Source organism: Penicillium argentinense, assembly GCF_028826775.1.
Source record: "Penicillium argentinense strain IBT 30761 chromosome Unknown utg000009l_segment0_segment0, whole genome shotgun sequence".
Classification (NCBI taxonomy): Eukaryota; Fungi; Ascomycota; class Eurotiomycetes; order Eurotiales; family Aspergillaceae; genus Penicillium; species Penicillium argentinense.
The window spans coordinates 555,289-579,567 of record NW_026622668.1 but is presented as its reverse complement, the minus strand read 5'-3'; the positions used below and the strand labels follow the sequence as shown (position 1 = coordinate 579,567).

The 24,279-nt window shown below is 52.0% G+C and overlaps 10 protein-coding genes across 10 annotated transcripts; 4 read left to right on the top strand and 6 right to left on the bottom strand.

The window, feature by feature from the left end:
* Positions 1-1,737: 1,737 nt before the first annotated feature.
* Positions 1,738-3,447, bottom strand: N7532_007818 (AP-1 complex subunit mu; the record flags this gene model as incomplete). The annotated part of the gene is made up of 6 exons (XM_056620310.1): positions 1,738-1,818; positions 1,871-2,242; positions 2,306-2,795; positions 2,858-3,087; positions 3,191-3,319; positions 3,409-3,447. 6 exons carry the CDS (start codon positions 3,445-3,447, stop codon positions 1,738-1,740), a joined length of 1,341 nt encoding a protein of 446 aa, XP_056471116.1.
* A 733-nt stretch (positions 3,448-4,180) lies between these two features.
* On the bottom strand, positions 4,181-5,058 carry N7532_007817 (mitochondrial 54S ribosomal protein mL57; the record flags this gene model as incomplete). Its single annotated transcript, XM_056620309.1, has 4 exons — positions 4,181-4,336; positions 4,396-4,625; positions 4,684-4,854; positions 4,920-5,058. 4 exons carry the CDS (start codon positions 5,056-5,058, stop codon positions 4,181-4,183), a joined length of 696 nt encoding a protein of 231 aa, XP_056471115.1.
* Positions 5,059-8,226: 3,168 nt separating this feature from the next.
* N7532_007816 (uncharacterized protein) lies at positions 8,227-8,989 on the bottom strand (the record flags this gene model as incomplete). The annotated part of the gene is made up of 3 exons (XM_056620308.1): positions 8,227-8,662; positions 8,794-8,881; positions 8,950-8,989. The coding sequence occupies 3 exons, from the start codon at positions 8,987-8,989 to the stop codon at positions 8,227-8,229; spliced, it is 564 nt and encodes a 187-aa protein (XP_056471114.1).
* Positions 8,990-10,174: 1,185 nt separating this feature from the next.
* On the top strand, positions 10,175-11,339 carry N7532_007815 (NAD(P)H-dependent flavin oxidoreductase; the record flags this gene model as incomplete). The annotated part of the gene is made up of 5 exons (XM_056620307.1): positions 10,175-10,217; positions 10,272-10,354; positions 10,409-10,492; positions 10,549-11,136; positions 11,196-11,339. 5 exons carry the CDS (start codon positions 10,175-10,177, stop codon positions 11,337-11,339), a joined length of 942 nt encoding a protein of 313 aa, XP_056471113.1.
* A 1,714-nt stretch (positions 11,340-13,053) lies between these two features.
* On the top strand, positions 13,054-13,845 carry N7532_007814 (uncharacterized protein; the record flags this gene model as incomplete). Its single annotated transcript, XM_056620306.1, has 1 exon — positions 13,054-13,845. One exon carries the CDS (start codon positions 13,054-13,056, stop codon positions 13,843-13,845), a length of 792 nt encoding a protein of 263 aa, XP_056471112.1.
* A 1,814-nt stretch (positions 13,846-15,659) lies between these two features.
* On the top strand, positions 15,660-16,485 carry N7532_007813 (uncharacterized protein; the record flags this gene model as incomplete). Its single annotated transcript, XM_056620305.1, has 2 exons — positions 15,660-15,961; positions 16,014-16,485. 2 exons carry the CDS (start codon positions 15,660-15,662, stop codon positions 16,483-16,485), a joined length of 774 nt encoding a protein of 257 aa, XP_056471111.1.
* An 816-nt stretch (positions 16,486-17,301) lies between these two features.
* N7532_007812 (ankyrin repeat domain-containing protein) lies at positions 17,302-18,062 on the top strand (the record flags this gene model as incomplete). Its single annotated transcript, XM_056620304.1, has 2 exons — positions 17,302-17,551; positions 17,632-18,062. The coding sequence occupies 2 exons, from the start codon at positions 17,302-17,304 to the stop codon at positions 18,060-18,062; spliced, it is 681 nt and encodes a 226-aa protein (XP_056471110.1).
* A 205-nt stretch (positions 18,063-18,267) lies between these two features.
* Positions 18,268-20,161, bottom strand: N7532_007811 (putative ceramide glucosyltransferase; the record flags this gene model as incomplete). Its single annotated transcript, XM_056620303.1, has 2 exons — positions 18,268-19,843; positions 19,992-20,161. Coding segments are annotated over 2 exons (1,746 nt in total), but the record flags the coding sequence as incomplete, so codon positions are not given.
* A 719-nt stretch (positions 20,162-20,880) lies between these two features.
* N7532_007810 (H3 histone acetyltransferase RTT109) lies at positions 20,881-22,503 on the bottom strand (the record flags this gene model as incomplete). Its single annotated transcript, XM_056620302.1, has 1 exon — positions 20,881-22,503. The coding sequence occupies one exon, from the start codon at positions 22,501-22,503 to the stop codon at positions 20,881-20,883; it is 1,623 nt and encodes a 540-aa protein (XP_056471108.1).
* Positions 22,504-22,931: 428 nt separating this feature from the next.
* On the bottom strand, positions 22,932-24,231 carry N7532_007809 (uncharacterized protein; the record flags this gene model as incomplete). Its single annotated transcript, XM_056620301.1, has 6 exons — positions 22,932-23,481; positions 23,538-23,662; positions 23,721-23,782; positions 23,843-23,874; positions 23,954-23,973; positions 24,067-24,231. 6 exons carry the CDS (start codon positions 24,229-24,231, stop codon positions 22,932-22,934), a joined length of 954 nt encoding a protein of 317 aa, XP_056471107.1.
* Positions 24,232-24,279: the final 48 nt, after the last annotated feature.

The following is a 24,279-nucleotide window of genomic DNA, read 5'->3' as shown; positions in this document are numbered from 1 at the left end:
CAGGTATGGGAAATGATATCAGACAAGAGTGCCAACTCGCTCACCCGATATCTTTTCAGTGGAGAGGGAGATTGTGTCTCCGAGCAGATCCGGAATAGAATGTGCAGTATGCAGGGATCCGGAGCTATGGAAATGATCCGAGCTTGCTCAGAGGAGAGGGAAAAGCTAAAATTTATAAAGAGAGGTCCAATCATCAGATGAAACATCCTGTCCGTCCCATTTGTTCACTTTGATGGCACGTGTCCGCCAAGGGCATTCGTCTCGTCCGATTGCTTGCCTTCGTTCCGATGTCTCTCTTCTTTTCTTGTCCGAGTACATAAACTTGCCACTACTCTAAATGTCACATTCTTTTTGCCCAAAAGTCGATCAGATGGAAGTGTAATCCAGGAAGAGATCGAACGCGTAGTTATTTGACTCTACCAAGATTCTTTCTTAAGATGTGCAAGGCTAGAGATACGGAAATATTTCTAATGGGCAATAGTGCGGGCATGTTTGTCTGGCGCTTTAGTGGGGTTATACCAAATTCTTGGTCACACTTGATAGTTCATACCAGGTACCACTGCCGTCTTGCGTTCCATGTGATGTCTACTTGTACTCCGCATGCTTCCCGATGGCTTCTCGTAAGAAATTGACTATTCGAGGACGAGGAATCAAGTGATCTTTGATTATGGCATAGCGTATAACCTTAATCTGTTAAGCTTAATGTTCCACGTGTCTCCAGCGGTATGAATCAGATTCCGACCCGCCCGAAGCTATCACTTTATATTGACAACGGATTCTAGGGCGCGGTAGCTACTTTTTGAGCAGTAGACAGGTTGGACCAAAGACCTTTGACCATATAAGAGGGGTAGCGATGCTATCCGGTAGTACAATTATACTCCGTCGTTCTCGTGTGACAAACCATACGCCTAATTGCAGGCTGGTTTCTTAGAGTTGGGGTGGTTTGCGTTACATATTAAAGTACATTTATGTGACACAAGGTACTATGTATGTAGCGAGAACTACTATGTAGCGACGCGACCATACACTAGATCAAATGTAGTGATAGGACGAAAACATATCGATCCATCTCGTCGTGGCTATGAATAGATCTTGAAGTAGCAACGAGGTTCACGTGAGTGATCCGTTATCCCTACTTGGGACTCCTATTATTATTGCGTCCCTTGCTGAAAGGGGCTGCTTAACTCCTCCAACCCGCTACCCTTGAAATTCCAGTACGAAGATGTACAATTGTGCTTGCCGGCCTCGCCTCTTCCCCATCTGTTTGCCAAGCTTTGCCGGACAGTCTAGCACTACGCGCCCAGGGTCCACTGAGTGGAGATATATCGAGCTGTGTGCATGATGCCTATCTGTGCTGTTCAAAGCACATTACATTTCATGACATCACATCGACACCAACGGCAATATTCATCCAGTTTGAAGCTTCAGTAAGCGAATGTCATTCCCAGGTTTCATACAAGGAACCGAGCACCATAACTATCTCAATCTACAGCAACTTCCTCATGTTCAATCAGAACGGGTCATGGTGCCCATCGATCATCTATTCTGGTCGCATCCAATGCAGTAGCAAATTAAAAAGGTAGAACGGACAAGCATATCAAAATTGAATTATCTATCGGACCGGCCGGCCACAAGGGGGAGCACATAAAGTCTGCAGGGAAAATGGGAAGGCGGAGATAAGTGTGGAAGAAGAATGGCTGTACAAATCAATTATGCAAGATCGGAAACTTTGAATCCCTATTGCACATCGGGCATGCGGACGGCAATGTCACCAGACTGTGTGATATAGCGAACCCAGGGGAGGGAGGGGTATTGCAGCTGCATAACTCGTTAGCGGTGGCTCATACAAAGAAGGGGGAGTGTCACATACCTTCGGCTCGGTAATCTTCAAGTAGCGCACTTGGATACCACTGGTGGTGAAATACGGGATCTCGAACTTGACGTTGATGGGCCGCTTCGACTTGCCGGCGCCGGCACCACCCATGCTGCCTCCGAAACCACCAGTCATACCACCACCGTGCTCATCGTCACCCTTCACGGACGGCAGACCCAGCTCCGCCCGCATGAGGAATTCCTTGCCACCGCCGAACTGTTTGATCTTCCAAATGATCGCCGACTTCTCAGGCGCGTAGTGGACCGTTCCGATGTTGGTGCGGAATCGAGGGGAGTCTGCGTCCTCGGGGACAGGAACAATGATCTCGACGTTATTGGCGGTGCTGCGGCGTTTGAACTGTGCCTTGGCCTATTTCATACACTTTATTAGCATATCACAACCCCAGAGACGACGAAAGATAATGAGAAATACCTTGAGCATATACTCGATTCGTGACCCAGAGTGCGATTCAACCAGACACTCGACCCAGATCAACGGCTTCACTTGTGTGTTCAATCGGTAGCTCATAAGCTCGAATTCACCATCCGGCGGAATAAAACTGATTGTGCGGTCATTTTCGAACCGCGACAATCGCACACACTGGTGGAACTTGACATCCTCCATCTCGACGGCCTTGCCTCGCGTCGCACGACCCGTTGTCTCAAACATGGCCTTATCGTTCAGGCCCAATCGCAGCTCGGGCATACCACTCAGATAACACTTCATCTTGATCGCACCTAGAATTTCGGATCTCAGGACATTTCCGTTCGCCGACACCAACAGGTTGAGGGACTCGACCACGTCCAGGAAGACCTCGTTCTTGCGGTAACGGATACCTTCGCTTCGCCAGGAGACGGCATTTGTTACGGCGATAGGTGGTCGTGCTTGCACTTCGAGTTTGTGTGATTCTTGAGTGATGTATCTTTTGAGCGGCCAAGTTAGCTCCGTGATCCCTAGCCAACAAGAAACGAACTGCCGACTTACTCTTGCAAGATCTTGCTTTCTGTTGTCTGCGGGTAGCCGAAATCCATCATCTCATCCAGCAATTCATAAATGATGACGAAGTTGTCTCGGATACTCTCCTCCTCCAGCACCTTGAAGTATTCGGTGAATACCTCCACGAGTTTATGGAGGAACAGAAGGATCTCGGTGGCATTGGTGTTTCTTTTTGTCAGGGCGAGGATGTACAGGTTGCTGTGGCGGATATATAGGTACTGTGTCGTGTCAGCCGGGGTCGTGTGCGCACACAAAGTGAGAAGAGGAGTCGAGGCAGGTCGAGCGTAGCGAGGCAGCGACTAAACACAAGGGAGAACGTACGTTGATTCCTTCATGAGAGAAGCAAGGAGGCACGGCGGAGCTTTCTTCTTCGGCTTCGCTGAGGAGGATGGGGAATTTCTCGACCGCGGACATGGGGATATCCCCGCGGTAGTTGCGGGCCAACAGGGTCTGTCGCCGTGTTAGCAATGTCTCGCACACATTGCCGGGTGTCGACCCGGAGTATCGCGAAAGTGCTATTTCCGGTATATCTTGCATACCTTGCCCTTCAGGTCCAGAAAGAAGAGAGCGGACGCCATGACGTGTCAAGGTTGGGGATTTGCTGGGTAGGTGTCCGGAAAGTGCGCTGTAACACAGGGAGGACGACGGAGGAAGGAACAGGTGATTCGTAGCCGCAGGCGGCGCCCTTACTGCAGCATGGTCTTCTTGGGGAGCGCGGGAAAAGAGAAGAGGGATTGCGAGAGCTCGATGGAGACTGGCGACAAACTGAAGGCCGAAGCTGAGAAGGGGAAACAGCGTCGCCCGCAGTGGAGTCTGGCCCTTTCCCGATCGGGACTAGCGCGGGACTACAAATTCAGCTTTTCTTCGCGCCCGCTGCTTCTTCTTTTTCTTTCTTCTCCAACGCCCTCAATTAGACAGTGCAAGGCTGCAATCTGCAGTCGCCGGCATTCTGCTTGGCGGCTGTCAGCCTTCAATTGCTTTACTTGCGATACAGAGCGCGGAGACTACGCATCGGTAAAACGAGGGTTCCATTAGAGCTGGCCGTGTATTTTTCGCTGTTACGCGGGCGGTGTCATAGGAGCCGGACATTCCTCTTCAGAAGATCGTGTGGTATTGTGCAATAATATAATCCAAGTGAAAGGAGAAGACAATACATCCTCGTCCAAATAATAGTACATGTACAGCAGCTGTCGGGATGACAGCCTCCCTTACAGTCACCCTGACCGGCGGGCGAGGCAAAAATATCAATCAAAAACGCCATGGAAATGCTGTGGACGGCTTTTCCAGATCACAACCCCCGCAGGTCAGTCCTCACAGGACTGCCTTGAATCCCAGAGGCTCGAGAATCCGCTCGCGTGCCACCTTGTTGGCAACCTGCCCTCCCTTCTCCAAGGCGATGGCGCCAATGATCGCGTACAAGGTCTGTCCCAGGACCAACTCGATTCCGGACTCGTTCAGGTTCTCAGGCTGTGGTGAGATCAGGTTAGCGGGAATTTCTGCTTTCAAATTGGGAGTTCTTATCGTACCAGCCGTGGGTTCCAACGAATGATATTGTGCATCTGATATTTCTGTGCAAGTTCGGCCAGTTTCGTCCGATCGGTAAGGGCGCTCTTGGTCCGGGGGGAGAGGTTCTGCAAGCCGTTCAAGGCTTCATGTTCGAAAGGCTTGCGGCCAAACTCATCGGGTTGAGTCGAGGGCACGGCCTCGGGGTTCTGGACGAGGGCGAGAGAGGCCTGCAGTTGCACAATGCGTTTTCCTACACGTCTCATGTCAGCGATGGAACAGTAACAATCTGCTCAGATTCAATTGCATACCTAGGAAAGCCAAACGGTCGTTGAATCCGCGGCGTCCTTGGTCGAAGCTCTTGTGCGTCACGGCCAGCCACTTGACCTCGTCGGACAGCATCTTATCACCCCCATTACCCAGCATTTGAATATAGAACTTATCCAGAACTCCTGGATCCGAATTCACATGGAAGCCCCCCGCTTCGCGCCATTCAGATTGTGAAGGCTGAAGGGAGCCTTGGTGCGCGGCGGAGTGTACGACCAACGGGGCTTGTCCGACTCGGCGGTTGGGACGTCCGGCTCTGTGACGAAGGTGCGGCGAGGGGTGAGCGTCGCGAGAGGACCGGGTGCAGACCGTGCAATGCGGGCGGCCCTGACCGCACGGGTGGACAGATTCGAGGCCATTGTGCTCTGCTTGTCTGGGTAGTTTGCAAAAGCGGATGGTCGGCGGTTGGAAAGAATTCGGTCGATGGTGGATACTGCCGCTTGGCACCGCCCGCCAGTGTTTATGTACATCCGATCTGTCCCAATGTATCGGACGAATACAATTGCAGAGCAACGAATCCTTGAGAAATCGAAAAGGCTGTCTTTTCATTGACGCTTACTATGATCGAACTAGGACACAGAAATCGATTTGATTTTCAGACGAAACAAGGCTGGAGCGGATGGTGCATCAAACTTGTGCAAGACCGCCGTTTGGAGGCTGGATACAGGCTCTAGGTATCCGACTCTCCGTCGCACGCGCAAGGTCTCTTTCTTACATTGTGTGCAGTGGACTTGTGTGATTTCCTCGGAGAAATGGCACCACTCTTGGATCCGACGCTGTAACGTTTGCTCCGAGACGGGACTCATGGCCCAATAATACCTTGATGACAACGTGTGCCTGCTCTCAGCAGTCCCGGAATATCATGTGTTCTCCGACATCCTCTCTGGAATCAGCATTGCTACCTGAGCATCGGCCGGGTCTACCCAGCACACTCTGTGCTCTCCCACTTCTCCAATTGAAGGCCCGAGAACACTGCTAGGTAACCCCATCCAGCACCATGACTGGATGTCGACGCAACGATACAGAAAAGCCGGTGGCGCAACCGTCTCTAAGCGCGGCCCAACGACCGGACTTCAGGTGTCTAGCCGCTGCCGAGAAATGACACAAAATCCCAAATCAGAAAGGTTCTAGATGGCCCTGGGGTAAAGTCTAGGAGAATATTCCGTGGGCTTCTGCGGGACTGCAGAAGCCTCTTCCTCGCCGGGACGGGGATTTTCAGCAGACTGGACGTTCCGCGCGGCCTTTGGCCGAGCTAGAAGGTGGAACAAGATCCGCTCCCGCGAATGCACGGCCGATATTGAGATTGCTTGATGTCGCCAGCGGGTATCAGCAGCCGGGACTCAGTCGAGGCGTTGGCCTGATTGGTTCCAACGGCTCTTGTTTCTCCCTCCCCCCGGTTGAACGAGCTGCAGAAAACGGCCCCGTGGTGCGATGGTACTCCTATGGCAACCCCCTGAATCAGAGCTTCGTCCAGAAAAATCCCCGTTAAGAGGGGTAAAGGCGGGAAGAAGGACGTTGTGGCATGGCGGGAAGAGCGAGTTGACCCACGTGTATTGATGGCCGGCTGAGTGTACCTTCTTTTTGATGTTCGTTGCTTGGATACACGGCCATCTCGAGGTACCCAGCAGTTGAGGCCTCTGACCCTGTTACTCCGCCGGACGAAACAATTACCTTGCACCAGGTATAATTCCATTGTAAAGGAAACCACGTACGCATCCAGTATAGAGACAATGGCAAGTCAAACGACCGAAGAATCTAGACCTCTCGATTTTGCAGAAGTGCAGGCACATGACGTCAAAGTGTTGAAAAGAAACAAGGAAAAGAGCATAGCTTGCTCTTAATATAGAAGCCGAAATCGCCAATCCTTTCCCCCCGTCAAACACCCGCCGATAGAGCGGTTAGTAGCCGCCTAGAAACGGTACTCTCAGATCGTATCGGGGAAAGGCCCTTCCCTCAGCGATCCGCCCACCTTCGCGAAGATGATAGCTGCAGGAAACCGCAAACCCACAGCTCAGACCGCTGGTGTCACTACACCGAAATCTGCAGCTCTCGGGAAGGTCTGGGGAAAGGATCTTCAGCCACTGCTGGGAAAGGCCGCCGCCATTTGAAAGATATGATTTTGGCTCGTATAGCTTTTGAGGAAGAAAAGCATCTCAGAAAGGTTATTTCCAGACTTTGCGTGGTTGAGTTTGGTCCCCCGAACTTAAGCTTGTATTCAGCTTGGGCCAGCCTCTGCTAAAGTGGGCAGAGATAACGGGTGTGACGGCATCGGCGCTGTCAACGGTTTATACATCAAGTCCTTTCCGTCGGGCCCTTGCAGCCGGGAATCCAGAAGGCTCCCGGACTTCAGTGGCTGGATGGCCATGTCTATGGCCGCTGTTACTGTGGGTAGAGTCTTCTCCAAGCAGCGTCCTGCTTTGTTCTGGATCCTTGATTGGGATGCTCGACTGGATGGCGGTGTACGACTTGCCGTGGGATTGATGTCTGGGGGCTCCAGGGTCGTCGGACTATTAAATGGAGGCTTCGACCTGAAGATTTTGCTTTTCGTCTTTTCTTAGATCTGGTCAAAGAGTCTTTCCAAGCCGTGCTTTTCGTCCTGATTCGCAATACTCTCGCTGAGAACTCGTCCCAACTTGTATACTTCGGATTTGTCATTCGTCACCACATTTTTCCACTCTATCAGACACAAGAAAAGATGGCCTCTTATGAAATCGCCGTCTTCAAGTCTCGAGCGATCGATTCATTTTTTACTCAACGGACCTACACCTTTGTAGGAGGAATGCCGACCACCAACCACTCGGTGCAAGATCCACCCTCACCACGGCCATTTCCTCCAAACCCGCCTCCAAGCCCGGCGTAAAAGGGCATTGCTGAATTTGCTTTATTTGGCGTTGAGGAACAGCAGGTAATAGGTAAGTAGAGCGTTTGAAATCGGGGATGTATGCGACGAGGTGTGAAAGTATATTGACTCCCATAATCTTCAGACCATAATCACCGCACGAGTTTTCGCAGCTACCTGCACGACATCATGAGTGACGATCGAAGCTCTTTCAAATATTTTATACCATCATTGTCGAGGCTTGGACTTGGATCACGGAAGGATTGAAACGACCACATAGATTGTCGAGGACGTGGGAAATACCGGTCAAAGTTAGGACATTTCAATTCTGTTCACCCGCTGGGCTCAATGAAGATCCCGTTTCTTATCAAGTAATTTCAAAATATGCAATTGGTTCATGACAAGCATCATTGGCCTATTTTGTGTTTGAAACAGACAAACTATCTCCAAGAGATATCAGTAACCGAGATTTGCAACTGTAGCTAGTCCAAGGGTGAGAAATCGAACCCAACAGTCAAATCCAACGTCTACCACAAGGAGGATCAGGAAATACGGTACATAGAAAGAGAAATCCGCGCCTTTTGTGTTCACGCCGTGGATCCGGACTTTCCGTATGAATTGATCGACCAGAAAAAAAAAAAAGGCTCACTATAATAACACAAGGAGACTCAAGAGATAGAGGTATCAATCAGAGCAAGGCAAGAGCGATGGCGCTAGTGACGCTCAGGCCGATGACGGTCCAGCCGGACTTGATAATGGCGTTGTTGCTGAGACCCTTGCCCAGATCCCAGGTCAGGTGGCGGATACCGTTCATGCTGTGGTAGGTAAAGGGGAGGGCCAGGATGGTCTTGAGACCGATCTTGACGGCAACGGGGAGAGCACCCATGGCGGCAACCATGGAGGCGGACTCCAAGTGCCAGCCCAGAGCCGGGGAGAATAGGTAGGCGGTGGCCCACAGGTAGAGGGGACCGGACAGGGCGACACCAGAGATACGGTGCAGGGAGGAACCGATCCAACCGATCTGGGGCTTGTAGATGGACAGGTGGGGGGAGACCGGGCGGTTCAGACGCTGCTTGGCGAGGATCTGCGTAGGGTCCTCAGTGTTGGGGGACGAGGTAACGGGTCTGGAGGGGGTCGAGATGTTAGGGTAATGGTCGTTCGTGAAATGACGTCGCCTGTCGCGGGATTTTTGCCCATTCCTGGGGAGCAATTTCAAGGTCCGCAAGACAGTCAATCGGTCGTGGAAGTCACTCACCTCGACTGGATACCCTTTCCAAGGGCAACAGCGGCCGGGGAGGCACGCATCATAGAGGCCTGCATAGGGAGCGGTTGCTGGACGGCAACTGGAAGTTCGGGTGCATTGTCAGCGCGAAGAGGATCGTAGGGTCGGGAAAAATGAGGGCACACATACGCCGTCGCAGCGACTGCTGGGCAACCTTCGAAGAGAACATTTTGGCGTCAACGTCGAGGTGTTCTCACTGTTGAGAAGAGGAGAACGGTATCGCGAACGATCGGAACGGTAACCTCGGGTTTGGCGCCGTCACGGGATTCCGGCCCGGGAGCCAATGGCGGCTGGTGCATTGCACACCCGGAAGATCCTTCTTCCCGAGGTCAGGTGACTCGCTTGTCGCACTTTTCCCTTTGTCGGCACCTCCGTCTTCACGACTTCTTCCTTCCTTCACGAGTCTCCGCTCACGTTGATGTACCACCTCGGTGGGATGATGTCGGCGTGTATAGCGCCTTGTTGTTTCGACATTCTGTCGCGACTGTTCAGGGACCTTCGAGACTCGCAGAAGGACTTCCCGTCGTTAATCGCCCATTCCCTCTTTCCATGAGCCGGATGGGTTTCATATCAGGGTTACATATCAAATTACTAGACCAGTAGATGTTGACATGTGGGAAGTTATGAGGGGTTTAGCATTGTATTTCTGGACATCTATTTCATAGCATGTCTACGAGTACTTTGTTCATCTCATCCATCGTAATTGGTCGAACGTGGGCATAATGGCAACTTGAGGACTTTAATGTTCTTCAAGTCTGAAGTACCACCGTGCATAAATGGTACCTGCTCTGGTAGCTGCCTGCAACTGCAAGAGTCGGCTGTTAAGCTGTTTCAGCGATGCCTAAGGGGAAACCTCGTGTTAAGGCTGTGTTGCTGGCCTGAGGCAGCCATGGAGTCATGGGGCTGCAACGCCGTCACATGCGAATCCAGCTGGAGCAACTCTCAGCTGAACAAGTGTTCATGGCTACGGCCGTAAAGAGTCTTGGGTCCTGATGAGTTTTCGCTGGGTTATGTGCACCAGGCCGAGATCGATCCCAGCATTGCGCGTCCCTCAGGCGGTCGGCAGAGTGAGCTGACTTCGGCCCTGACGAATAATCACTGAATGCACACCGAACCTCGGCAACTTGACTCCCCCACAGCCCAGGTCCGCGGCTACCCCGGGCTCGGTGCTTTTTAATCGTCTTTGTCCATATGTCTTGAGTACCAGCGTTTCTGAATACGATTTTGTTCTCTTCAACCCATCTCGAACAGCGTTGTGATCTGAAACCTTCTTCCCATCGATCTCATCCCCGTTGATACCCCGGAATCTCTGCCTAGACTAGATATTGGTCTTTTGCGCCTCAGCGACGACACGATGCCTTTCAATACTGCCTTGACCCGCAAACTGGGCATTCGAGGTATGCGATCTCCCACGAAGACACTACTACGACCAGGATATTAACGATGACAAGTGCCCGTGGTGCAGGGAGGTATGCAATGGGTGGGATATGCCGAGCTGGCCTCGGCCGTTAGCAACGCCGGTGGACTGGGTATTGTATGTCTCCTGGTCCTCAGATTCAATCTCAGGACTCTTGCTAACTCCTCCTAGCTTACTGCTCTCACCCAACCCACCCCCGAAGACCTGCGCAAGGAAATCCGACGATGCCGCACCATGACCAAGAACCCTTTCGGTGTGAACCTGACCCTCCTCCCCGCTCTCGTCCCCCCGACTACGGCGCCTACGCCCAGGTGATCATTGATGAGGGCATCAACATCGTCGAGACGGCCGGTAACAATCCGGGCCCCGTGATTCAGCAGCTGAAGAAGGCCGGCTGCATCGTCCTGCACAAGTGCACAACCATCCGCCACGCCAAATCCGCCGTGAAGCTGGGCGTTGACTTCCTCTCCATCGACGGCTTCGAGTGCGCCGGCCACGTGGGCGAGCACGATATCACCAACTTCATTCTTCTCAGCCGTGCGCGCCAGGAGCTCGGCGTGCCTTTCATTGCTTCAGGTGGTTTCGCTGATGGTCAGGGTCTGGCTGCTGCTCTGGCGCTTGGTGCTGAGGGAATTAACATGGGTACTCGCTTTATGAGCACTGTTGAGGCTCCTATTCACCAGAAGGTAAAGGAGGCTATCGTCAATGCGCAAGAGACCGATACTGCTCTTGTTCTCCGTCGGTGGAAGAACACAACCCGTCTGTTCGCCAATAAGGTCACGCAGGATGCGCTGAAGGTCGAGCGTGAGAGCACGACCGGCGAGTTTAGCGAGATTGGACCTTATGTTAGCGGCAAGCGTGGTCGTCAGGTCTTCCTGAACGGTGACGTTGACTTTGGAGTAAGCAATATCCCTCACCAGTTATTTCTGTCTACCCGTTTACTAACACAATTCTATAGGTTTGGACTGCTGGCCAGGTCATCGGTCTGATCCACGACATCCCGACTTGCGCCGTCCTCCTCGACCGGATCGAGAAGGAGGCCCTGGAGGCCATGCAGCGCAGCCAGTCGCTGGTCACCAACGCTCCTGCTAGCAAGCTGTGAGCCTAGCGATCATGTTTACATAGCTTTTCTTTTTCATATGAATCGGTTTTGTAAGACACCCCGCGATAGAGAGGAGTATGACTTACGGTTGTCTCCGATCAACGACCTCCTTACAGTTTAGTATATTGCGATATCGTCATTTGTTTCTGCAGAACAATCCATAAGCTTCACTCAAGAGACATTTCCCATTCCTCTTCTTCGTAGCGACATGAACCTGCTGTCAAGGTATTGAGGGTTGATTCTTACTGGCGGAAGAGCTTCACGGATGCGTGGCATCTGGTTTGCCTTTTTGCAGTGTCTTGGATGCATCCCCAGCTGGCCAATCGAGTATAGCTGGACCATGTGGGGATAGATGCAAATTCCATTTTTATTGCATCGGCATCTGCAATCGTGGGTTTGGCTCCTTCCAAGTTGAAGTCGGGAAGGTCGCCGAACCTGTATGACTTGCGCACCCCAACATCGAGGAGTAAGGGCAGATTCACTCACGTGTCTGGAGGAGAATGAATCTGAGTAATGACGCAATTATTGCAAGCTTTTGGGCCAGTTTTGATACATTGATTGACCTGGAGTAACTCCTCTAATCCGACAAGTCACACTTTTTCTTATTCTCCATGCAGTACGCGATAGTATTAAGCAAATAGGAAAAGCAAGGCTTGAGTTAGTACTCGGATAAGACGAATGATGCCCGAAGCTATACTGTAGCATAGGGCGATTCATAGTCCATGTCTCCTCCAGCAGTAACCAACTGGGCACTGGCAGGGCCATGTTTCAGCAAAGTCAAGACACCGCCATTTCCCAAGGGATCAACTCAACTTGAAAGGCCGGGACCCATGCGCGACATTCTCCAGAACGCCGACATTCCTCCTCGTGGAGGTCGGCGAACGACGATCATCAGGGTCTGGCATTCCACTTGCACGAGTACCCCAATCGCCGACTGAGTATTCAGCATTGGATTGCGCATGCCGGCATACTACGATGGAGAACGAGTGAGAGGTGGATCGACGAGTTGCTCGTGTCAGGAAGGAGTCAGGGCATCCTTGCATGCGCCCTTGGGAGATCTTCAGAATGCGGCGCTCCGGCCGTCGCCATTGGGCTTGTTCTGATCGGCTCTCCGCTTTGCAGGCGGGTGGATCCTGCAAGCTCCGATCATGAGAGCTTCATGTAGCTGGCGTCGTGCATGAGATCATGCTGATGAGTAATTTGTCTTGTCGCGGGATGAGTTGTTTTCAGCAGACACACGGCGGAAGTATACCACGGATGTTCCGATGTACCGTACTACCCGCCACTGCTAAGTACTAGTACAATGACTAGTATTTTAGAGCTGGGGCGATCTTGGCTGGTCGATTGGCCGACGATTTCGATCCTCGACTCGCCGATTTGGCTCAAACAAAGACAGCTTCAGACGGAGCTCCGACCGTCGTAGCGCCGGATCGACCGTCGCACAGCAGCCGCTAGCCCAGCAATCCCATCACAATATAGCAGCACTCTAGTGTCCTCAAAGTAGATCTGTACACCGTCCACTGAGATAGCACATACCTAAATTTTACCGGTATCGAAGATGTAGCTGCACGTACAATGCAGTATTCGCAGCCCAAGACACCCCTTGCCCCAGCCCCAGCACCTAGTTTATCAGCTATACAACCCCCCACGTCCCAGCACCCCAATAAACCCTCACTCTCCAGATACAAAAGGGTCAGTCCGATCCGCCGAAATCATGGGTTTCATCTCCTCCGTGGCCCGCTGCGTCCGCGACAACAAACTGTCCCGCAAGCTATCCACCAACTCCAGACCCCAGCGTCTCGAGGACGATTACAACGACCTCATCAAGATCTCCTCCAACGACATCTCCCTTGCGCGAGCGGAGAGTATTGCCTCGGTCTCGACGATTGTGCATCGATCGGCTCACGAACCGGTCCTGCCCACCGAGTCACCGACACAGCGGAAACAGCTCAGCCCGGCCGAGTTGAATCTGAATAGTCAGATGCAAACATTGTTCGACAACAAGCAAACACTGGATCACGCTAACTATCGGGCTGCACGCGCGCTGTCGAGACCTGAGTATCCTATCTTTAAACTTGAGACCGTTCAGTCGCCGCACGATACTCCGACGAGGAAACTACAAGATCCGATTGAGACGGGAGAGATGATGTTCGGTGATAATAAGGCTGCTGCTCGGGAGGGGAAGCTGTTGAAACGCCAACGGGAGGAAAAGGATGAGAAGACAGCGGAGGAAGGGAAGAAGGGTTCGAAGTTACGGAGATCCATGACAGGCTTCTTCCGGAAGACCTACAGCTTCCGACTGCCACGATCGCCAGTCTCCATGAAGAATATGCGTACGTCAGCCTCACCTTGCTGGATTGATGTCGATGCGTCCAGCTTGGCAGATGAGGAGTGTTTAGTATCGGAGAAGGATGAGGAAAAGTGGTTGGAGGCGCATGGACTGGGCGGAGGACGAGATATTGGTATCTGGACTGCAGGTGGAGAGGGGATGGGACGGAACTACTGATGAGATTAAATGGATTCATGAATAATGTAAATATCCCATCATGCTACATGGGATGCATGTCATCAGAAACGAAGTTAACTTGCAATGAATTAGTTTACTTGAACAGTGGTTCGACGAATGCAGGATAGGCCCTGGAGAGATGAGGTGCACTTAACACTGAGCAAGCCAGCCTGTCCATAGCTGGATACTAGAGTAAGGAGAGATAGACAACAACGAACTGACTTTACGATTTTAAACAACTGAGAATCTACGATGTCATCACATGAATGGATTTTAGATGCTCAGAGCCGAGACTACGTAACATCAGAGAAAGTACACCGTCGTGTCAGATAGGTGAAGGCAAAGGAGGAACCCAAGGATGCGATGGCTGTTTGTTGGGGCATTGATGAGGTTGATTGACGAACTAGGATGGGACACTACGGCTACTCAAACACATTGCAGCAAATCTAATGAATTAAAGATATATACGCGAAAGAATCCCGGGACTGACGGCAGCTAATCCACGGTTCCAATGCACCAAAGCAAGAAGCAGAAGCACCATGCCAAAAACACAAGCAGAAACCAAAAACAGTCTTCTTCCTCCTTGGGGTGCCACACGACACAATTAATGATACACGGGTAGCAAAAAGATCAGATCACCTACCTATTCAAACAATTGCCAGCAATGCCTGCTTTCCACCCCGAGAATCGATAACAGTTCTCGTTAGTGCTCGTGCTAACCCCAAGCCCTTGGACCACGGAAAAGAATTGAGCACCGTAATACTGCTAAATTACGTCTCTCTGCAGGTAATGCGACCATGACTCTAACAGTACTGAGGGTTGCACTGAGCCTAACTGCCCCAGCGGCCAGCTATGTCTAGGCTCTCGTCGTTGCGCCCATTTGCCGCCGGCTTACCCAGAGAGCTAAAGTCCATATCCCGAAATTCCCTTCGGAAACTTGAGCCAGGCAATCCAGAGCCCCTGCCTTTGCGTATCCCTGCTCACTCTTCTAATGCAATAGTCTCCTCTCGCCTAGCATCTAGTCTCATTACCACGTCGGATCTTGTCTTGGTTCTTTGAGATGGAATGATGAAAAGCCCTACAATCTGTGCTGTAAATCTCAATGTTCTATACACTACGTGAGTCAGTTGCAAATATGTGATTGATGCAGTGCCGGGTAGCCATGCATAGGGTTAGGACGAGATCTACCATATAGTCAATTTTTATGACAACGTTTCATCTCACCACGCTTTGATGCTATCTTGTTCTTTGTACAGAAAACAATGTAGTATAGCGTAGATTGTTCTAACTGGCGGGAAAGGGGTTTCCTGTGATTTGATCGAAAATCTGTTGCTATTTATTGCCGTACAATGCTGTAAGCGAGGTGGCGCTGGCAATACGCTTGCGTAATTCCGTGTGAGCACCTGGGCAATGAGGTGCAACGAATATCCAGGATACTCGGACAGCAACAGCAGTGTCATACATTATTGGTTTGGTTTCTCTCATCGTGGAATGAAGATCAGATCAGTATTTTCATTATCGGATGAAAAGTCAACTTGAGTAGAGTATTATACCGTGATATAATATACATAGGTCAGGTGCATGATTTTTCGTCTCGAGTTTCGCTTTCGCAGCAACAACTTAAGTATCAAACCTCTGACAATAGTGTCTGTCAAGGTAAGCCGCGCCATGATTGTGTGGCTGAATGGCCCGACCGCTTTGGGACTAGGCGGTGAGGCTTACGCCATCGAATTCCGTCTTCCCCAGACTCCGATGCGCCACGAAAACCGCGCATTCTCTCCTAACTTTCACCTGAGAGGAGCGTGAGCAACACCATGTCAGAACCTGCACAGGCTACTACAGCTGCTGCGGAAGAGCGCACCGACGCTCCTTCTGCGCCCGGCTCGCCGCAGCCCGCCGCGGAAGAGAAGCCCGAGACCAAGACAACAGCAACGAAGGAACGTGACGATGACGAGCATGAGACGGATGAAACGAAAGAATCGAAAAGATCGCAATCAGATGATGAAGAACCCACACAAGAAGATACGTCCGCGCCGCCTTTGCCCGACGAAGTCCCTCCACCCCTCCCGAAAGAAGCTCCGCCTGGCCAAGCCCAGGACGATGGATGGGAACCCGTGTGGGACGCCAACATTGGAGCATACTATTTCTACAATCGCTTCACTGGCCAGTCTCAGTGGGATAACCCCCGCGTGCCGAACGCAGAAGCAGCCGCCCCCCCCTCCAGCTCCAGGTACGGAAGCTCCGAAGGAAGCGCCTGTACTGGGTGGCTACAACCCCGCGATCCACGGCGACTACGACCCCAACGCATCTTACGCACAAGAGCACGAACCGCGAGAAGAAGCGCGTGCCATGACCGGAATCGATCCGATGGCTTCTTACGCTGCTACGGGCGCATTCAACCGATTCACGGGCCGCTGGCAGGCCGAGGGAATCAATCCTGACAACCATAGTCAACACAACAAGGCTCACCGGCAAATGAATGCGTTCTTCGATGTAGACGCCGCAGCCAACAGCCATGATGGCCGCAGTCTACGTGCGGAACGCAGCGCCAAGAAGTTGACCAAGAAGGAGCTGAAAATGTTCAAGGAGAAGCGCCGGGAAAAGAAGGAGGAGAAGCGGAGGGCATGGCTACGGGATTGATACATGTGGCTTGCCACAGTGAGAGGCCCCTCGGCTACTCTCACTTACAAATTCGCATTGGGATTTTGATACCTTCCCACATCCGGCGTGGGCTTTGGGGCGTTTACGGTTCTTGGACTTTCTTTTTTTGGCATGCATTAGAGGCGGACTTGTTAGTCCTGCCGGGATTTTTGATTCTCTGCGTCTGTAATATTATACTTTTTAGCATAAGCACAATTGACTAGCGTGTAATTTGGACCCAGAACATCCTAAGATTCGGTTGAAGACAAATGTGGGAGCTTGCAGTCTGTATAGAGCTATCCGGGCGACCCCACCAAAGTCACGTGCACACCGATATCAAAGTTTCTGCGGCGAGTGCGGTCTTCACAAATCAGAGATTCTACGCAGGCTGTGTCCGACTCAAAGGTAAGACATTTAATTTGTGAGATGTGCAATTGCACCACTGTTGTTTTATTACCCTCGAATCCCCACCCCGCTATCAGTTGTGGTGGGCTGGGAGTTCATCTGCAATCAGTTTGCTTATCAACTCGAGTCCTCAAATAATTGTCCTAAGGTCGAGGATCCCTTGCGATCGATTGCATGACCAGGCTGGAGCTTGCTGAGACTGTTTATTCGGAAAACTTTACCCTCCACATTGTGGTTTTCTTAAATCTTCCAGGAACCTATTCGCTAACACCCTACCAGCCCATATCAATTTCTCGGCCCTCCGCAAAAAATAATTCCATATCCATTCCGATAAAGGGATTGGATATTCGAGTCCTCATAAAAATCCAGTCTGATTTTTTCATCCAAAGAGAGAATTTTCCCCACATCAACATGACTTCTTCTACACCAAAACCCAAGCCAACTGTGCCTGTCGCACTCTCCGCCGAGGCCATCGATGACCTCATCTACGATGCCCGAGCTGGCGATCTCGAGGCTTTGACGGCAGACATCGCCAACCTGGCTTCTCAAAACACCTGTGCCGAGTCTCAGATCGTCGCATCTGCCATCGACATGGAGGATGAGAGTGAGGGAGGCACTGGGTCTTGCGTCCTGCACTTTCCTGCCGCTAACGGCAATATCGGTATGTTTCAACCAATCATCTTTATGCATTCTTGTCTTCATCATAGATGAAGCTCGGATGAAAGATGCTAACTCGCTCAGAAATCCTCAACTTCCTGCTCCAAAAGCTCTCCACCGGAGACGCTGCCCAGCGCACAGCATTCGTCAACCACACTAACCACTCCGGAAACACACCATTGCACTGGGCCGCCCTAAACACGCACATTGAATGTGTGAAGGCGCTCGTCGAGGCTGGCGCAGATGTCACCGTCAAGAATGACGCTGGACACGACGCTGTCTTCCTGGCTGAGCGGGCCGCCTGGTCTGCCTCCGCCGAGGAGGTTAAGGAGGATGAGAACGGGGACCAGGAGATTGAGATGACTGTTGGCGAGGGTGAGGATGAGGGTGAGAACCAACAGCCGGCTGGTGAAATGTCTGCGGGCAGACAGGTTGTCGAGTGGCTGCTTAGCTCTGAGAAGTCGGCTGGTCTGGAGAGCTCCAGTGGTGCTAAGGAGGGTGAGGGTTCGGCTTGAGTTTTTACGTACATCATGGATTAAGATAAAATTTTTTTTTTTGGCAATATAGACACGTTTTGATACTCCGATTACACATGGACTGGATGAGACGTGCACATCGACACGGTGCTAAACAGATCATATTTTATCATGTAGCAGAGTTCTATGCTTTATAATATACAAATGAACACACGATGAATCTAATAGTCATTCAATGCATTGATTAGTCTCGACGGACTTTTCCCGCCACTTTACCTGCCTTCCCATCGGTATCTTGGGGAGACACAGGGAACCAATCAACCACGGAGCTTGTCGAGTACGAACCTTCTGAAGCCTCGGGGTCAATCTCCCGAACTTTAGCGTCAAACCCGACCTTGAAACGTCTATCTCGCCAGACAACAGTCACACCGCCATAGACAGCGATGACCCAAATGGGCAATGCAAGGAGCTCACGGCCCAGCCATGCGGCAAACCACTGCCGGAAAGTCCGACGTGTCGATTGGGAGTGAGGGCGGACAGGCCGCGCAAAACAAGGCGTGCCTTCGTCTAATTCAATGGCCTTGGCGGAGTGCAGTTTGATGTAGAGGGTCCAATCGACAAGAACCCAAAGAATCATTCCGAGGACGAAAAGTGCAAAGAATGCAGTCCAAGAGGTGAAGTTCGAGGCCAGGCCGTATCCTCTGCGCTCCATGTACGGTGCCAACGCTGTTGTAACGCCCCAGGCGCCATAAATGGAGCATACAAATGACTCGGTCCCGGGCTCGACAAGGGTTGCTAGTAGCACAGTGAACTTGCGGACCCGAAGCCAACGCACTCGTCGGGCAATGTATCCCCGGACACTCATGTTTGCCACTGGCTGAATAGCCAGGTCTCCAAAGACCATGGCATGCTTGCCCCAGCGTTCACCGAGCTCTTTCTCTTCACGTACCTGCCGACGCCATAGTAAATCCCCAATAAGATGGTCTTCACAGATGTTCTCAGAGAAGAAATCAATACCAGGCAGGCGAGCTTTGTGCTTAGAGGGTGGTGTTGCGGTCAGATAGTCTAGATGGGAGCGGCGGAACATATTGGATTTGCCCACGATGCATGGCGCAATGAGGACAGTGTTGATCGCAGTGTACATCTTCGCGTGAGCGGAAGAAAGAAACAATTCCTCGAGACGACCACCTCCGGTAGCAACTGTGTTTACAAACCCGTCTTCGGGGCGACTGGAGGATAAGGCAATTTCGGCCTCCGTCGCCTCGGGACGAGCATCCAAGAGAGCTTGTCGCTGCTCCCGAACATTGCTCTCACCCGTGACATCGACTGCCAAAGGCAAGTGGTGCACAAACTTGTACTTCTTCCCCGGCGTAGCACCCGTTCCACACAGTCTGTCCACCATGCGCGCGCAGACACCCTTCCCGACCCAGACGTTGCAATCGATAATCCAAATGATATCGCCTTTTGCCTCACGGTATGCTTGACTCATGTTTCGGATCTTAGGATTCGGCCCCAGCGCGTAGGCATCCGACCCGCTGCCTTGTAAGAGCGGATCCTCCTCCTCGACATAGACTCGCGCATCGACATCCGGAAAATCGGCGATCAAATTGCACAGGGTTGGGTAGGCCGGGTCATCGCGAGTCTCGACGCAGAGACAGACCATCAATTTGTCACGGGGGTAATCCTGCTGAAAGGTCGCGGCGAGGCAGTCGTACAGATGTGGCTCGAGACCTTTGACAGGTCGGATCGCGGTGACATGGGGGGCGTGGCTGTCGGACGCCAGACTGGAGGGGCGTGGCCGGCACAAAAAGTATCTCCATCTGCAGTTCCCAATGGGTCAGTTAGCGATGTGATTCAAGGAATTGACACCGTGACTTGTCGGCAAGCTCTCATCTATACTCCGTATAGAGTCAGAGCCAGGCCGCCACGAACGCGAACAACGAAAAAAGAGCAGAGCAGGCAGCATACATCTGAAAATACCCCAAGGCACACACGACCAGCACGGTGACATACCAGATCAGACCGACCCAGGCCGCCGCGATGGACACAGATAGAGCGCCATCGGTGGGCGATTCACGGAATACCAAGTTCGGCTCTAGCATGAGAGTCGGAGGCAGCGCGACAACGAGGAACACATTCTATGACTGGGAGTGGACAGAGAGAAATCCAGCTCCGTGGTGGGATTGTTGGTGGAGGCATCTCCGAGCAGCGCGGATGCTTCGGCTGCGGGTCGTTTTTGCCAGCATACCGCCTCGCCTCGCACAACGTGAGCATACCTACTACGCTCTAGGGTAATGGCCAACATCAAATTGGCCAACCTCCGAGTCTCTAGCCGAGTCCTGTTTGTTTAGCTTTGATCTCTATGCTGCCTGGAATCTATTTTAGGCTCCTGCATTGTACATGGAAAACACTATATCCGGGGTCCACGGTGGCTAGTAGCAGGGAACCCACGGATCCATTCATGCAAAAATTAACCCACAATTGTAGACTCGCGAACAGGGGGGCGATCAAGAGCATTGGTGACAGATCTTGGCAGGGCGCTCGTACTAGCCAATTTGAGCCTGAGCAATCCGTCTGGGCGTCTACGCATTATGGACCCTACTAGTAGTAGTTACTAAGGCACGGAGTACATACAAATCTCGGGCTCTTTAATGAACGCTGGTCTTGCAAAAGGTCAATTCATATTGAGACGGAAACAATATATTTTGTATAATTTTGATATACTTTCTTTCAGATTAATCCACGTCCAGTGTTGTTTTCGGGCTATCTCGCCAAATCCCTCCGGCCCAATGCAAAAAAACGCCTCCTCCCATACTCCAGTTCCTGTATAAAGCATATAAAATAGAGCATCAAAATCTCAAGTCTTCTTCTTCTTCCGTACCAGGCCTGCACTCAGCACGTTCGCAGCAGCCGGTTGCGACGGAGCGGATTGCGTGCCGTCCGGCCCACTCGGCTGTGCTGCACCACTGCCACTATCACCCTCCGATTTCTTTCGCTTGCGAATCAAACCGCTGTCAAGGAGGTTTCTTGGAGCCATAGTCTCAGTCTTGGATTCTTCCGGGGAGTGGGTGCCCGTGACCCGCTTCCCCCATGTCAGCTCGTCAGCAAGGGAGGCGACCTGATCAATATAGGCCTTGGTACTGGCGACAATCTCCTTTTCGTCGTAAAAGTTATCCAGGATCCCATCCATCATGCTTTTGTAGTCGGCCTCGTTGAGAACAACCTGTCCACGTCCAGCTTCGGGCCATGAAAAAGGGCTAGGGTTGGTAAACTGAGATGTCGGAGGGTGATCGAAAGATGAGGGTTGTTCCTGACTTTCGGGCACGCTCTCGGCGGTCACAATTTTGGCGAGCGCTTTCTGGGACTCCTCTGTTTTAGACAGCTCCGAGATGTCCTCGATCGACTTATCATCGGTAGAAGTTTTCGAAGGGGCGGCATTTGCGGGAGTAGGCAGCGCAGTTGCGGGGCCGCGGGTCTGGCTTGCCATCGTTGTTGAGTTCATTAGGCCTGGAGGATTGATAACGAGCCACAGGAAGCCGACCAGGCGGCCAGCCGAGCACTCCTGCCGGAACGACATCATCTCCCAGAATTGATCCAGAGAGCGGACGCTCCGCCACAGACCCGTACCTGGAGAGGCATTCTCGCCCTCGACAGGCTCAGGGAGCTCGTCGTCTAAATCGATGAGGAATCGAGTCTTCGGATCATCTGGGAGCCGGGGAATCAAGCAGCGCGGCGGAGCGGATGGATCATGAACCATTTGTTGAAGCGGGTAGCTATTCAGCCATCGAGGACGATCCTGAGGGTCTGACTTGGCCGTCGCAGGGTAAAAGCTGCGCGTTTCAAGTCGGTCACAGCCTGGAACAATCAAATAGGCGGTCGCAGAGGCCTTCGCTGCTTCGCCCGTTTGGCTTTGCTGTTTGGAATCCTGGGAAACTGACTCAGGCTCATGTTCACGGAGGATGAGGTCTGCCGACCGGCACCACCATTTGATAAGACCTCGGTCGTCAAGGACATGCTTTCCGGCGTTTTCGATGCTGCCCGGGAACAGATACTGGTCCTGGGCACGCGCGAACAAAGAGATCACAAGGCGTACGCCAGGACGCTGATGCGTACGAGCCAGATGAGATAAAAATGTGTTCGCAACCAGGCGTAGCACAGAGACCTTGCGAGGGAGCTTGAGGAGGTGGAGGAAACCCGTCGAGTCCGCTTTGGAGACGAAGATGGTGGTCAAGTGGGCCGTGTTGTAGACCATCACCTCCATGCCAAAGACAAGGACTTCGGCGCCGTCATCCTGTTGAGAGTCAATTGAGACCGAGAGAAAATGGTTCTCACAAAACGTGGCCTCAGTATCTTGTCCTGGCGCAGCTGCGAACAGAGCCGCCGAAGGGGCGGGTGTGGATGAAACATGACGGACGGTGATCTGGGCATCGGTGGGGAGCACCTTGGCCAAGAGATCCCCCAGATCGCCCTCCGCTGCCATTGTGCACCCACCAATGGGATTGGCACTGGAGCGGTGTTGGAATGGAAGTTTGTGGAGCTTCTGAGCCTGTTTGTCTGCGTGCTGAACCTGCGCTGCGCTTTTTAGTGCAGCGCCGATCACGTGCCGTGTACTATAAGCGCAGAGGCATGAAGAGAAACGCACGTGAAGATGGTCGGATTCACATTAAACCTGGTATAATTTACTCAAACGGTGTTATTTTATTTCATATTCCAATGATGGCGTTTGGTTTGGATTTGTTCATTTGCCCCATTTCCGAGCCTTGGTGGGGGTGGGGGATCTCACGGATCATCATTTACGAGTTGATATGATGAAAGCTCGATACAATATTCGAGGATCACAACTTGTTACCGTAGTTCATTGATGCTTCCCTCATTACACTAAGCGTATTTAAGAGCCCTTTGACGTCTTCAGAAGAAAGTAGTGACCGCATCTAGGTCATCCGCGTTAAGGAGCCCAACCCCTTCTTGTAGCAGAGTCCTCCACACGAGGTTTCGCTGACGAACAGGCCAGTTCGGCGTATTCCAGTATCTCGCACCAATACCTCGCTCCCTGGCCACGGAGATCTGGGCACGAAGAGATTTGAGCTGCTCCTCGCGAAGAACCGGCTCAGTGTCGATGGCAACTTTCCCGACGGCCTTGACAAAGTCCGTGGAAGCAATGGGCGAAACGCGGTAATCGATCCGCGAGTATTTGGATTCACTCAAATCAGCAAGAGGTGCGTCGAAGAAGTAATCTCGGTCCATGACGGGCAGGATCATGTCGAGCGGTGTGTCTCCTGTGCCGATGATGGTGACGGGGCCGGTCTCCACGGTCTTCCCACCCTTCAGTTTAGTGAGATAGCCCTTTTCGCGCAAAGGCTCCAAGGCTTTGATAACGGCTTTGAACGTTTCATGGCCCGAGGTCTTCACATCGATGAAGAAGTAGAGGGTTTGGGCAGTGTCGGTGTCCCAGACACCACTGTTTTTGATCAGAGTTAGACAACTTTACATAGAATTGAGTGCTGAGTAACTCACTTCTTTGTTGGTGCAGTCAAGAACGGACTGTCAGGATTTTGCCGGTCCAGCACATCCAAAATGGGGTTGATGTAGAGATTTTCCAAGGTGCGCTCGTATGTAAGTGCAGACTCATCATGGCCAACCTGACAGAGGTTAGAATGGCAATTCAACAGTTTCATAGAGATTTCAGAAGGTTCGAACATATAGAGTCCCGTTATAGAGCCAGACGTCTGCCTCGGTAGATGTGCAGCCCTTTGATAATCCTTCACCGTAATGTCAGCAGGGGAGTTTCAAATAGCAAGCACCTTCAAGGGGTCGCTTACCTGTGTAGAAGGGCCTGTCGCGCCAGTAGTCACTGAACAAAGCATTGAAATGTGAGTTCACAGAGTTCGGTACATTGATCATCAATCTCATTGAATAGTAGGGCTGCATACTTGTGGGAGTGCACGGGAATCTAATGATGACGTTAGCCAAATCCCCGAGACATGCCGACCGGAGCCAGAGTGAACAAGGCCAATCCGAGACATTGTGCAGGAGCCGGGCTTACTGGTAAAAGATCTCTCGTCAGATCTGTGGGATACCCATATTCTTTGCTGGCGTGGGTATTCTTTAGAATGCTGTGTAGGCCGGAGGTGATTGACCCGATGACCGGTTCCGGCGCCGCCGAAAGGGTCGTGGCCACGGCAATGAGGAACAATAGCGGCGAAATCATGGCTCCGGCACGAAGTAACACGGGCGGTTTTGAGTTCATGAATGGGGT